General features: G+C 32.6%; 1 protein-coding gene across 1 annotated transcript in view; it reads right to left on the minus strand.

The window, feature by feature from the left end:
• The window catches only part of LOC143046867 (uncharacterized), a 61039-nt gene that overhangs the window by 31491 nt on the left and 13727 nt on the right, over positions 1 to 15821 (minus strand). The window contains exons 6-18 of the mRNA XM_076219927.1: positions 13789 to 13887; positions 12751 to 12950; positions 9612 to 9824; positions 7628 to 7758; positions 7031 to 7217; positions 6499 to 6587; positions 5825 to 5950; positions 5242 to 5350; positions 4363 to 4538; positions 3331 to 3484; positions 2917 to 3020; positions 1815 to 2224; positions 967 to 1161 (exon numbers count right to left, since the gene is read on the minus strand). Coding sequence (XP_076076042.1) covers positions 967 to 1161; positions 1815 to 2224; positions 2917 to 3020; positions 3331 to 3484; positions 4363 to 4538; positions 5242 to 5350; positions 5825 to 5950; positions 6499 to 6587; positions 7031 to 7217; positions 7628 to 7758; positions 9612 to 9824; positions 12751 to 12950; positions 13789 to 13887 — 2193 coding nt within the window. The remainder of the gene's footprint in view (positions 1 to 966; positions 1162 to 1814; positions 2225 to 2916; positions 3021 to 3330; positions 3485 to 4362; positions 4539 to 5241; positions 5351 to 5824; positions 5951 to 6498; positions 6588 to 7030; positions 7218 to 7627; positions 7759 to 9611; positions 9825 to 12750; positions 12951 to 13788; positions 13888 to 15821) is intronic.

Consider the following 15821-nt stretch of genomic DNA (forward strand, 5'->3'; position numbering starts at 1 on the left):
ATTTAGAAGGCGGGTATGAAGCTTCTTGTAAATCACCTATATGAGTGGATGTATACTGACATGAGCAACACGACGGATGTCACATGTGGGGAAGGACCTTCCCACTCTATCAGAGCACCTGATATCACACCTAGTTTTTGGCAGGGTTCGTGTTGCTCCGTCTTAAGTCTATTATGTTGTGTTTTGTGCACTTTTGTTTGTTTGTTTATTTTTTATCCATGACGTTGTCAGTTTATTTTCAACTAATGAGTTTGAATGTCCTTTTGGTATCTTTCGCCTCTTTTGTATAAAATTCGAACGACTTTTTAAATTTATTTGTTATTGTATAATATATAAGTGTATAATGGTCCAATGAAGGTTGTAATGTCAGTTTACACAAACTGATAACTAATAATTCTATATTGGATTGACAAAAAAGTAACTGGGGACTTGAATAACATATTGCCAGTAAACCTTGACGATTTAACAACCAAACAGGTCTGTGTGTTCTTATTATGATAAGCCTCTTATATTTAGAAGGTGATAATTTCATAACAGATATGTTTGTGCCGGCTGAAAGTCATAATTGGTTGTGATAGGGAAATTGGTCAGAAAAAGTAGCCGTCTCTGTCTACATCTATGTCTACATATTTACACATCATGTGGATCTTAACGCCTCAAATTAAAATCAGTGTCATGACACTTTTTATGAATTATCTTATACATCACGTACGCTGTAAACCAAAAGCTTATACAAAATTCAACACTTTTAAGTATCAAAACGAATTTTGATTAAAACAAAACAACCAAAAATGTAAATCATGTTTAGAAATGCTATATTCATATTTATTTGTTTTAATATTTACATATTTCGAGATTCAATTGTATGTATACCTATCGATGAATCTGTTGCACTATTTTAATACTTTCATTCTAAAAAGTTTAATTGTAAACAAAAATATGTCAGTTTATGTAATTTATACTTACATACTCAGGAAATCATTTGTAAAAAAGCAAGTATAACTGTCTGGTTGTTCATGAATGTATGATGACCGGTCAGCAGTGGTATCATTTTCATAATTCATGGCGTCTATGTATGACAACATTTCAGCTAAAGCATCGTCCGACAATGGAAGGGTACAGTTGAAATCATAATCAGTTGTTGTTGGGGGTTCATTTGCTCTAGATCACAGGAAAAAGAAGTATAGGAGATATTTTCAACTCTGATGGCTGTAATTCTTTTAAACATAATAGGTTGTGTTATGTTTACGTTTGTAAGTATCTGTTATGTTTTATAATCTATCTCGAATACTATATTATATAGTTATTTCATTAAGCAACTCTAAACAAGCCGCCCATGAAGTTGCAAACTGTGAATTAGGCGAATAGGTGTCAACCCCATTCCAAAATAAAAACCAGACGCATTGATCGAACGGCAACTTTTAATCATAATTTTAGATTTTTTTCAAGTGAAAACGGTCTTCCACATATAAAAAAGAAGATGGGGTATAAATGCAAATGAGACTACTCTCCATAAGAGACCAAATGAAATAGAAATTAACAATTATAGGTCACTGTACGGCCTTCAACATTAATGCCCATACCGTATAGTAGGCTATAAAAGGCCCCGAAATGGCAATGTAAACCATTTCAAACTAGAAAACTAACGGCATAATTTACATCTCAAAAGTGTTGGCCAAGACTTTAATTCTTAAACACATAAATATAAAATTTTCTTTTCATGTTCCTTTGGATTATGTTCTTTTAGTTTTATAAAAGGAATTTTGATGACTATTGAAAGAACATTGTATTAGTTTTTTAAAAATCAAACTTACTTTACAAAGACGTACCACTCTACTGGTTTAAGTTCAAGTGCAAACTCTGTCTGGGTATCGTTTGTATTATTTGCGATGTTGGCAAACATCTCTTCTATGTAATCTATCATATCTGTGATGTTGAGGATCTGTTCTAGTTTTATATGCAATGACCCAGTATTCTCTATATTAACACTATGTATGACCATTGATTGATCCCAAGCCCTGGTTACATTCCTGACAATATTTACACTAGTGTCAAAGTTAGTACGATCAACAAAAATATCAAACATCTGAGAATTATCCTCAACAGGTACTTCTAAACCACTATCATTTCGGTATCTCAAAGACACAACATCGCTTGAAATTTTCTGAGCTGACCCTGCTGTAGTGTCCGTCCATGTGAAAGGATTGTTTGTCATTCTCAAAGCCTGTAAAATCAGATTACGTTACTGTAGCGTGCAAAAATATCATGAATATTACAGTTGTTTTTTTTTTTTTTTTTGTCTTTCGCACTAAAACTACAAATTAAAGGAGAATCCATTGTTAATTTCTAATGTGTATGCATTGTCAGGTATCTGTATAGGTCAACAAGTGTTTTTAAATGGAAAATTTTAAGAATGCATATGTCGAAGAGAAATTGCTAACGCCATGGCAAATAACAAACGACGGCGAAAAGACTATATAACACTACATAGAAGAGTTAGCAGAGCATGCTTCACCTGTGAAAACGTTTGAAACAATAGTTATCAAAAGGACCAGGATTATAATTTAGTACGCCAGACGCGCGTTTCGTCTACATAAGACTCATCAGTGACGCTCAAATCTAAATATTTATAAAGCCAAACAAGTACAAAGTTGAAGAGCATTGAGGATCCAAAATTCCAAAAAGTTGTGCCAAATATGGCTAAGCTAATCTATGCCTGGAATAAGAAAATCCTTAGTTTTTCGAAAAATTCAAAGTTTGGTAAACAGAAAATTTATAATAATGACCACATGATTGATATTCATGTCAATCATGTGGTCATTTTTATAGAATTTTAATCAAAAAGCACTATTATGCAAATGTCGAATACATTTTTTACACTTACATAAGTTAGTGACGTAATATAGCTGGACCTACCTCTGTGGCAACAAAAAATGTTGTTTCATTCCCCGTATCACCAAATATAGACTGTGACTTTGGCATTAGTACACTCGAGAATCCACCTACTTCTAGAAGGGGTTCTAAAACATCAAAGTAGTATTTAATAAATCAATTGTTCTTCTTTTTCTTTTTCTTTAAATATAGATTATTATCTTTATATGATTATTCTTTAGGGTTAGAAGATATTTATCAATTTACATTAATCTGCTTTTGAGCTTATGATACTGTGCCATATCATGATTATGACAGTTGTTTTCTATTCGTTTGATGAGTTAAGGTTTTGATTTTGCCACTGATAAAGTGTTTTCCGTTATGAGTTTTCCTGTTCTACGTTTTTTTTTTATTGTCGTAAATTTAATTTTTATTAATAACATTATAAAGTCTACTCACTATCATTCATATCAATGGTCAGTCTTTTCCTGAGAGTTATATTGAGTTTCGGTGATTCTAATATGGCGTCTTTTTCACCAACAACTTTGTATGTGGATATTGTTTTGATCAAATTATCCGTTTGAGCTTCCACTTTTGAGTATATTTCTTTTCCCTGTAGCATTATGAAAAATGAAAAAAAAATTATATCACTGCTGATAATATTTTCTCCGATAATTGAAGTCTTCTCTTGGTTCCCGCTATATTTAACAATTGTACCATTTAAAGCAAGAAAATATAAATATTTTTGCAGTTCTTATTTCATATTATATGTCTCGTGTTTTACAGTTCTAAAAATGATGTATCCATATTTCCACAATCTCGAACGATACTGGATGAGTTTAAATGGAAAGTGTTAGCTGCTCTGTATGTATCATCTGCTATTCACATATCAGAATCTGTCAAAAATGTGCCAATGGTGGATAGAAAACACTTAGAATAAAAGTATTTATGTACGACGCAATTTTATGATACTGATCATGAATATCTCCAACTGCCAAAAATGTGACTTGTTAGCTTTGGAAAGACATATTGTATCGGTCTAATTCATGTTGATGATCGTTGTACTTCTGAAGTGATTTCTTTTGATCCTCATTAATACCCTTCATGATCCGGATCAGTTTAAGTTTATATTACAAATCTAATTCTTGTTGGGGTTCATTCGATTCCCTCAGTTTTTGATCGTTACTTAAATTTGACTTCTATATGGATTGATTAGCAATGGACTAGTTAAACTACTGTTGCTTAAATCAAGAATTGTCAATGAACATGAAAACCTGCAATGTTTCAGAATCAACATTTATATTAACGAAAGTGAAAATGTGGTTTACATGAAATGTGATACTATTTTTTTCAAATCTGTTCAAGTGTAAGTACGTAAGGTACTACAAAATCAAATTTAAGAGGATTCGAAAAGCTTTAAAAAATATATGTACCTGAATTTAATCAGCATCTAAATCTGACTTTGAATATATTAGCATTACATTACTTTACCTTAGTCTTCTGCCGGTCCAGTTCATTTTGTTTTGCCTGAAACTGAGCTGCAGTTAATGTTGTTGTCGAGACACCAGAGGGCGTTGTAGAGATTCCTGAGTAGTATTCATTATATAATGATGTTGACTGATCTTCTGCAGATTCAGACATGTGACCAGCAGCATGCATCAAGTTACCTAGCAAAATATAACTACATGAACTTCTGATTGTAAGTTCATACTTAAACTGTTAGTAGCTTTATATCAACCCCAATGCATAATCTATTGACTAATTAAATGTATCAAGACCTAAAGATAATTACACACCAATATTATGTATTTTACAACAGAAATGTCTCAATTACAACTCTTCAAATTTGAAATGTAGTTAAACGAATTGCAGTTGTTCTGTGAAAGTTTTACTGTCCTTCTGGTATCTTTCGGCCCTCTTTTATGTAAGGCTTATCCCCTTATAATGTAAAATGTAGAACGTCTAAAAAGTACTACCTTTTTAATTCTTTGCTCAAGTTTGCCTGTGGTAGTACGGTGATTTATTAATCTACATATGTTAGTAACATCGCTAGAATGGGATCAAGGTCTTTCGAGTGTCACTAGTGGGTCTCTTAGCGTCTGACATACCAAATTGGAATCCTGATATATTTGATAAGAGTTTTTTTCTATATCGTTAGGTATGATAATATTTAAGAGTGGGAAGTTAAGAGTAAGGGAATAAAAAAATTGAGCTCATCGAATGTTGATGATAAAAACGATGACTTGTAATTGCTTATACTTCGACATTTGAACTTTGCTGGATAGTTATCTCATTGGCCATCATACCGCATATTTGTATGTTTGTATGATGTTGGGTTTTTATTTATATATACTTTTATATGAATTTTACCTAAAGCTTCCACCATAGTAGTTGCAGTTTCCTCTCGGTCATCAGCCGATACGTGCGTTACATCTCTAAGTAAATTTGTATAACTTTGTAAAATTTCTGTAGCATCGTCCTAATTGGGAAATAAGATAAAACTACAGGCGACAAAATATATGTTATATCAATCATGGGCTGTAATCGGTCGAAATATACATGTATGTATGTCTTGTTTCTCAAAGATGTCGATTATACAAAAATAGTTGGCAATACGCTATCCTTTTATATTCCTGTTTTCTGATAAACACTAGAGGTTAAGATGTGTGAGCTAAACCGATCACCAGACATCCTGACATGAATGTTGGAAATGTGCATACAAGACGCATAAAAAAATATTTGTGTACGTTGGTTGGAATTCGACATACCAAATTGGCGTGTGTCAATAATGCAACTTCATTAAGTTACTTAGGATTTTGTTTTAAAGTCCTGACCATTGATTTAGCTTTCATTGATTTGTTTCATTTCAGGGTTTAATAGATCCGATATACAAAATATTATACTTACAGAGTTTGAGTGTAGGTTAAATTTCTTTATTTGTAAATTAAAGTACCTGAGCAGTTTCTGTAAGTTCGTCTTGTTTCTTAGTCAGTTCTGATAACGCTGCAGCAGTATTTTGTACCGCTTCAAGTGAAGGGGCTTTTATTCTCTTAAAACCATCTAGTATAGCAGCTCGTGTCTGTAATTACAAAATAGCCAATGAAAAAATTGACCAATATATGTATGCGGTTTTTCTGTCTTGGTGTTAACTTGATGAAACAGAATGTAATTTATCATGTTTGATAATATCTTTGGGTTTTTCAAATTAACAATGTGTTTCTCCTTTATTTAGGTGTTTTGCCTTATTTAGGATTTTCAGTTTTTAATTTTACTCGAAGTTCAGTATTTTTCTGATTTTACTCTTCAGATATTTCACAAAGTAGTCAATGAAACAATTGACCAATATTGTTGTCTTATTTGTGAGCGGTTTTTTTTTGTCTTGATGGAAACTTGGTTCAAAAAAGTGTATTCTCATGTTTGATAATATCTAGTTTTTCTTAAATATACAATGTGTTTCTCCTTTAGATAATTTCTAATCAAACTTAATTTGTGAAACTACTCCGGGGAGGTGGTATTTGTGTATTTTATTTCAAAATTTTACTTTCGCCATCCCGGATTGATTGACAACCTTTATGTCTCAATTTCTAATCTCAATAACATTTATATCAACGACGTTGTTATATTTACCTCTGTTCTCCTAACTTTTGCTTCCCCTCTCTCAGCTATGAGTTGTTGTTCCATTGCCAGTCTGGCGGTCTCGTTCATATTCGTCGCCACTTAAAACAATTGAAAGTAATTAATATATCGATAATCAATATTTGTATATTTTCAATTTGCTTTTTTTAAACCTGCCTCCTTGCAGGCTGAAAAAATTGATTTATTTGATAATAAGCATTATCACCAAGCATTAATCAATAGTGTGGCTCCCTAGAAACTATTAATGTAGATAAGCTATCAGACTTACAATGAAAACACAGTTTTAAATAATGGTTATAAGTATTAATAAAGTATTTCCTGTTTCATAAACTAATAATGTAAAGCTTTCAATTTTTTCTTGCCAGTGCAATTAATCAGATTCATCACAGGCCATTACCACAGATACATATAGGTCCATTACCATATCAAGTACTTAAAATATATTAATCAAAAACAATTCTTACCAATGTCCCTTTAGAGAAATGCTAGATTTTTAAAAAAATTTTATAAACAAATAAATTACATGTAGTAGCTATTATTTCCTGGTCAGATGGTGCACTATCCGCCTCTTCGTTGAGAAATTTACCAAGAACTTTAGCAACAGGTGCTATCTTAATGTCAGCGCCCACAAATAAATTATTAACTATTCCAGTCTCACTTGTAGCACTGGCCAAAATGTTTGCAACGTCCTGCTGATTAGCTGGGTCAACCTTTAAATTAAAAAAAAAAGAATGAAAATAAAAAATCATTATCTTGCAAAAGTGCTAAAGAGGAAAAAAAATCCTCTTAAAGTTCTCGATGTGCTCAAAGTCCTCTCGCTATAAAAACAATGTTGACAATTGTAAATTACCGAATTTGATAGAGACTGGTGTCACATTAAGATCGAAATAAACATACTTTTCCACAATACGTAATATCAATTCGTAGGATAACTCATATTTAGTTGTAAGTGTTGTAGCCATTGTTGCAAGTACAAATTTGAAGAGCATTAGGAAACCAAAATCCCCCAAAACAATTGTGCAAAATACGGCTAAGGTAATCTAGTTAATGTGTAATAAGCATATTTTCGTTTAAATACATGTAAAAAAAAACCAAAAAAAACATAATTATGGAGACTCACTCTTATATTTGTTATTTTATCGGCGAACGCTCCAACCTGATCATAAGCCCTAGCTATAATTTCGACCTTGTAACTGTTTTCTGGTAAACCATCTGGTATTGGTCCTTCAGAACCATCGTTGTATGGAAATCCTAGTTATATAAATGTAAAATATGTATGGATATCCTTGTAATATCTAATGTAAAAGTTGTATATCAATTTAACGATAGATTTATTCAATTAAACTTAAATTAACTAAACACATAAACATAATTAAGTTTGCTACTTATCCTTACTTAGAATAAAGAAATTTACGCTTTATTTTGCTTTTTTACCATTTTTGGATTCAGGCGAAACTTTTGAGTCTTTTGTAGACGAAACGCGCGTCTGGCGTAAATACAAAATTTAATCCTGGTATCTGTGATGAGTTTATTTACAATAAGTTCTGGTTTGGACTTAACTTTACACACAAAAAATTACATCTCATTTTAATGCACTATCATAGGTAATATTTTCTAACTGCTACCAAGAGAGCGCTATATATCGTAAGGTTCATAATTGATAAGTTGGATGTTGTTATATAATAATCTTTTCACTTTCTATCCCTAGGTCTATACCACTGCTGGTGCCTATTGGTCTTCGAGATTATCAGCAGCTTTGTCGTTCGTGCGTCGGAATTAATAAGATTAAAAACAAACTTTAGTTTTGGGTAATAGATCTAAAAACAATTTATAACATAAGGTTCCAACTCCTTTGGGCTTAATTTGGCTCGTGTGAGTTTGACTCCCTTTTATATATATAAATATATACAGGTTAACACGTATTTCGCAATTTACAGAACTTTGGCTTTAACATAGGTTTTTTCGAGCTTTCCTGTTGAAGGCTAATTCAGAAAAGTGCTCAACAATCACCACATATATATAACTACTATATAAATACTAAGTATTCTTTTCATTTTGATGTCACGTCTTTTTAAGTTAAAGAACGCCAACATAAGTTGGTTAACAATAAAGGAATTTCTGTGTCAAATGACACGGGTATTTCTTTTGTGGGGTATAGGGAGTCTCGTTTTTGCCATTTGCCATTTAATGAGGTACTTTCTGTTTTGAATTTTCCTTGGTGTTCAGTATTTTTGTTATTTTACTTTTTTCTGTTTCACCTTTAATATAGGGAATCCCGTTCTCTGTTTTACCTGTAATAGAGGGAATCCAGTCCTTATTTTAACTGTGATAAAGGGAATCCTTTCCTCATATTTTCAATGGCGATATCTCTGAATGGGATTAATTATCGGAGCTTTACATGTCTGATTAACACGACAGTTTCATTTAGTGACACAGAAACTGATGACCAATACGAAGCATCTGAAAATCCCTTAATTTTAATCTAAACAGGTATATGAACAGCGGTATACTAACTACTATTGCCTTTATTCATGATCTGTTGCCTTTATTCATGATGTGTTGCCTTAAGAATTCAAGATTTCTAGTCTAGTCTATATTGTCTTACGTCAACGTACTTTATCAGGAGACATAATACAGGTGTTACTTTTGAAGCACCACAATTTTTCTGATGTAATGAATAACTTTTCTATGTAATGCTTAGCGTAATTTTGTTTGGCTTTTCCCTTAGTTGGGTTTTTTTTCCTGTTTTTTTTTAAATACTCTTTTTATCGGTTCGTTTTTTCTTCGGTCAATTACGATGATGTTGTTTATATAACTAACAAATAACAAGACCAACACTGATGCTTTCCTTTTTAAACCAGGTTTAATCTACCATTTTTTACTCAAGGAAATGTTCTACAGAAGGAAATGCATGTACCAAGTAAGGAATATGACTCCTTTCGTTTGATGTGTTTGATCTTTTGATTTTGCCATTTGATAAGGGACTTTTCCACTTCAATTTTCCTTGATGTTCGGAATTTTTCTTATTTTACTTTTTCATAATCGCAAAAAAAAATCAAAACGTTAAAATACCTAAATTATAAAATGGTTTACTTGAAACTTACTTCCTTCATAGAACCATACATATGGCTTTGAATAGTCTGCCCTGTACCCAAATTTATACAACTTGAAGGAATAGCCATTCTCGTAGTCTTTAAAACCTCTACATCTGACATTGAATTTCGTTTCATAGGCCACTCCAACAGTAGGGGTTACAGTGATAGTAGCGTCTCTACTTGACGGTCGTTCGTTAATATAGAAAGTCCGGGATGCCCAACCTTAAGTATATGAAAAATCATTAAAAGAACATTTTTTTCTTTCTAAATTTAAGTTTTCATCTTATTGTATTTATTTTCAAACTGCATGTTCTTTGCAAAAAGCTTATAATAAAAGAGAGGCCAAAGATATCAAAGGTACATTTAGACTCATAAGTCTAAAATAAACTAACAATGTCATGGCCAAAAGAGCCATACATATAGCGTGGCTATGTACTTACATGTATGTATTCCGTTATTGTGATATTGTTAATCTTGTTTGTTGCTTGTCTTTCAGTTTTGCTATGTGTTTTGTCTATATGCTGTTTTATGTTTCTTTGTTACATATTTGACGTAGCTCTCTACTTATACATCCTGTCATTGTGCTTTTGTACTATGGTAAGTTTGTGTATTCTTTTGCTAATATGCTTGGTCTATATGCCATTTTGTACTTCTTTGTTACAAATTTATTTGGTTTTTTATTGGTTAAGATTATAACACAATGTTGAATGCAGATTTTTTTACATTTTTACCTAATATGTCTGTTTGTTTTGTTCACGCATCGTTGTTAATTTTATGGAATTTGAAGCGACTGTCATACAAGAGAGAGGTTTAGCTAGCTTTAAAACCAATTTCAATCATATTTTTTCTACATAAGAAAATACATGTACCATTCGGGAATACGACAGTTCTCATACATTCGTGCGATGTGTTTGAACTTTTGATTTTGCCATTTGATTAGGGACTATCCGTTTTGAATTTTCCTCGTAGTGCGGTATTCTGTGGGTTTACTTTTTTTCTGATTTTCGCCTACTCTAGAATACGTCGTTTCGAAATAATTTGAAGCCCGTCGTTTGTTTTCTCTTATTTTTTCAGTGTAAATTCACATTGCGATAAGACGTGTCACGGTACTTGTCTATCCCAAAATCATGTATTTGGTTTTGATGTTATATTTATTATTCTCGTGGGATTTTGTCTGATGCTTGGTCCGTTTCTGTGTGTGTTACATTGTAGTGTTGTGTCGTTGTTCTCCTCTTATATTTTATGCGTTATCCTCAGTTTTAGTTTGTTACACCGATTTAGTTTTTTGTCCATGGATTAATGGGTTTGAACAGCGGTATACTGCTGTTGCCTTTATTTGATTGCTGATAAAATTAATGTTGAAATTCAGAAAAAAGTTTTATGGAGCACTTCGAAGACCCAGCAATATTCTGTTGTTAGTAAGGTTCTCTTATACAGTAAAGGTAACCAAAACAGTGAATCAGGATCCAGTTCTTCATCTTTGGTTGAAAAGAAAAGGAACATAAAAGAGAAATATGCAGGATTTTCTCTTTAAAATCCATTCTGAAAGAGCATCCACGTCTTACCCATTGGCTGGCATTATCATTGACTGAATCTATCGTTATGTTGAAGCTGTGTTTCAAATTGTTGATTTTATGCTTACGAAATTTCGGGCCTTTGGATAACACATTACACAGAGATGGGTTGTTGACATTGTTTAAGTCACCAGTATTAACGTAGCAAGCCGCATTATATATGAATGGGGACCTTGCAAAGGTAAAAATAATAAAACCTCATTATCTATTTTAATATTATTGTAATATGAAATACATCAAATCACATAGTTACAAACATGATCTTGAACAGTATTATTTTTTTTACCTGTGACGTCACTTTTGTGGCGTTGGTTCAGTCGTGTAAAAGACAGTTCGTGGTTCTGTTGTGCTGTTTTGTGTACTGTTCTGTTTTGTTTAACGTGTAAGTTTTTATTCTGTGGTTAGCATATCGAAATGTACTATTGAATTTTTTATTTGTGTATTGCTCTGTCATAAATGTTCTTGCATTTAGTTGTACTGTATTCCTGTCAAGTAATGGTGTCATATTTGTGTTATATTTATCATTGCCATTGGCTTTCAAATATTTGGATTTGAGAGTTGTGGCAGATGTAGAATACAGAATAGCGCATTAGATGCACGAATTATTTTTTTATCTCAACGTTTCTTTATTTCTTATAAATTCTATATAACTTTTGGACTATTTTAAATCTGGGTCTATTTCTGAAATTAAATCTTACATACTTTTGATTTTTTAACCCTGTATGCTAACATTGCCCATGTGAAATTTTAAAATTGTTTGTATATACATTGAAAGACAAATATATGTGACGTATAAAGTTTCTGACGTCAGAAACGCCAATCAATGAATGTGTTTGAAGATAGATGTTTTGAGTTCTGTTAAATTGTTCCTTTTAAAATTGTTACACAATGATGTCTGCTGTACCCGTATTTTGACTATTTTATTTATTATGTCTGTTTAGTTCACGCATCATTGTAAATATCACGGAATTTGATGAAACTGTCGTCAAAGGAAGAGGTTTACTCCACCATTTTCTACATTTGAAAATTAAGTCAGGAATATGACAGTTCTTGTCCATTCGTTTTTGATGTGTTCTGTCATTTAATTTTGCCATGTGATTATGCACTTTCCGATTGGATTTTCCTCTGAGTTCAGTATTTTTGTGATTTTACTTTTTAGTACTTTGTTTTCTCATTGACACCTAGACAGCATTTTTTTAAATGAAGACGACACAAAGCTACCAAAAACCAAAAGTCAACTGAAAACAAATAGGAAGAAACGACGAGGAGACAAAAAATAATCACAAAAATATATATTGAGCACCAATAACAAAATTAAAACACTGGATCGACTAGACGTGATCCATGTGTTAGCCGTATATTTAATTAAACTAACATTAGTTTTAACAGTTATTCGAAATATCAAAATAAACCGGTATTCTTAGTCGCATATTTTAGAAATATTGATTAACTTAATAATATCGAAATGAAAATGTAATCGGTTTGTACATTATAACGAAACTAAGGAAGAGACTTTGTAAAAATAAATTAGCAAATCTTCAAATTGCATACATAGTATTAACATAAGTTCATACCGCATAAATTCACTGAAGTTCCCCATCTCCATGTCTGGACCCTAAAGTAGTAATATCTCGAGACGTTGCGCTGCAGTCTATCGCAGTTAGGTAGTATTGCCATGGTCGGACCTTCCATACCAGCACTAGCATATTTGTTCCATTCTGCTTCAGCTACTTGAGAATGTCTACCAGTCCATGATACACCAAAAAGTATCCATCTAAATAGATTAATGATTTAAATTACAAAGCAGAAATATAGAATTAATGAACGAATTGTTGATATCAATTAGAACTAAGCAATATACAATAATTAATTGAAAAAGGTAAAAGAACAAAAATACCGAACGGAAAATTTAAAAAAGAGAGTGCTTTATCAAATGGCAAAATCAAAAATCAAAAACTCATCAAACAATTTGTATAGAAGAAGATGTTACTGAGTGATATATTAGTTGATTGTTGATTGTCTAACGTCCAAAGGGGAATTTTTCTTGCACATTCAGCAGGACAAAAATACGTTTTAATTAAGTAGGTCGGTCTCCAAAGTAGGTCGTCGTCGATATGGACTGACAAATGCGTATGGGTATGACGAACAGGTAGAGAAATTTTGAATTAAGTCAGGTTACGTATGGACCCTAAGACAGAAACAGGAAAGAAAGAGAAATCACGTCAACAGAATAAGAATAAAACTCAATGTCTCATTTCATTTATTTTTCAAAAGTTACTCTGTTGTTTGTATTCATTTATTCATTCAAGTACCAATTCATTGCCCCACCGTCCGATATGTAGCCAGGCTGTACGAACAGTGTGTCATCACTGACTTGATGAAGTGCACAACGCTTAACCGGTCGCCAACATATGTAGCCAGGCAGTAAGAAATGTGTGTGTTTACTGCTTGTAAATGTATATCAAGTGTGAAGCCAGACAGTACTTACGGTCTGTGTTTACTCGCATCATGTGTAGGAAGTTAAGAACACACTACTTGTGAAGTATGGTTGTAAGGACAGTGTGTCTTCACTTACTAATTTTGGCATACTAAAATGCAGTGCGTTTACTTACTTGTAGTAGAAATACACGCCTCTTGTCCAACCATCCACATATGTAGCCAGGCTGTACCGACTATCTGTGTTCACCTTTGAGCCGCAGTTTGTAATACAGCTGGAAATAAATTCATACCCGTACAAAGATGTAGATGTTTCAAATCCTAAGTGCGTGTTACATATAATTTGTTTAGTCGTTGATATTGAATGATTCACTTTACATATCAGAATGAAAAGGTAAAAGGGATGTTGCGTTCATAAAAAAAAATATAGTTAAGCGAGTTAGATATTATGTAAGACTCAGATAGACGTTCGGTATATAATCGAAGAAATCTAGTTGGGCGAGTTATATATATGTAAGACTCAGATCGACGTCCGGTATCTAATCGACGTACGTTCCAAATCTGACGTCACAATAAAATAACATTTCAAGTCGACGGCCAATTTTATTTCCCTCTAATCGACGTCTTTTCTGTTGTTCTCAAATTGACGTCCAAATTTGTTATTCTCTAATCGACGTCCGTTTTATGGATATGTCGTAGTGAAACCACATCTTTATTTAAGGATGGGTTGAACCTAAAACTAAAAAAGTTCTACAAAATTTATATAAGACCAGATCATAATACTTTTCAACAATTGGTCGTACTTTTTATTCTTTCTTTTGTTTAATAGATTTATGAAGATATGGTATGAGTGTCAATGAGACAACTCTGCATCCAAGTAACAGTTTATAAAAGTAAACCAATATAGGTTAAGGTACGGCCTTCAACACGGAGCCTTGGCTCACACCTAACAGCAAGCTATAAAGAGCCCCCACAATCACTAGTGTAAAACCATTCAAACGGGAAAACCAACGGTCTAATCCATATAAGAACGAGAAACGAGAAACACGTATGAACTACATTAACAGACGACAACCACTGTACATCAGATTCCTGACTTAGGACAAATGCAAACATTTGCAGCGGCTCTGTATATTGTTATCTAGATGTCTTGCGATAATCCTTGTCTTCGGTTTGTTGTCTCATTTTCGTACAATGTACAGCCACATTTATTTGTTTATATGTACAAGAAAGGAAAATGACAAGGTAGGTTGAAAACACGAACGTCTTTCAACAAAATGCATGTATATATAAAAGTATTAATGATGTGGTTGATCGTCTTATTGACATTTTCAGATGTTGAATTTGTCTTCTTATTTTGATGCCAATGTAAGAAGTGAAAAGTATGTGAGAAGCGAGAAGTAAGAGTGAAAAGGTATATTTTGACAAAACACATTTGTCTAGCAGGTCGAACAACTGATGTTCTTAAACCCTGCTGACTGCAATTAACGATTGTCAAATAAATTGATCACAAAGATGTAACAAATGGATCTTCATATTAGTTGAATACCAAACAGAAAACAATAAACATGCGGCAAAGATGATAAACCACAAACATGAGGTTCTCAATTGTTTTTTACACCATAACCGGATTTCGACAATTAATTTCTCTTCAGCTGTGTCAGGGATCGAAAAAATATTTGAAAGGCCATATAATTTACCTCAATTTAGGATAAACTCTTGTATTTTAAAGAGTCGAAATAGGATGAACGGATTATATAAACCGGAGGGAAATATAATACAAGCCCAAACGAAATAATTATAAACAATGAAAACAACGTTCAAACCTATGATTGCGTTGGATAAAAAAACGCATTTTTTTATACGTGTGCAGGTAAAACAAATTTCGTCGTAGAGGGATCTAAACACATCACTAAAACATTTTCCAAAAGACTAAAAGAGTGAAACCAAACTTACCATCAAGTCAAAAAACACATACGAAATAATATCATAAAGAAAAAAAACGAAAAAAAAACAACAGTCGATAATCCACTTCACAGAAAACTAAAGATTGGATTGATCACAGGTGGTATGGGCAGGTAAAACATCTGCATCAGATAGTGGCACATGTAGAGTTGTTTGTGATAAGTAAAATTCGGCAGACAAGTGGCATTTTATGATGTCAAAATTCTAATCTTTTACTGCATTTGATATATAAATAATAATATGT

The sequence above is a fragment of the Mytilus galloprovincialis genome, chromosome 9 (assembly GCF_965363235.1).
Source record: "Mytilus galloprovincialis chromosome 9, xbMytGall1.hap1.1, whole genome shotgun sequence".
Classification (NCBI taxonomy): Eukaryota; Metazoa; Mollusca; class Bivalvia; order Mytilida; family Mytilidae; genus Mytilus; species Mytilus galloprovincialis.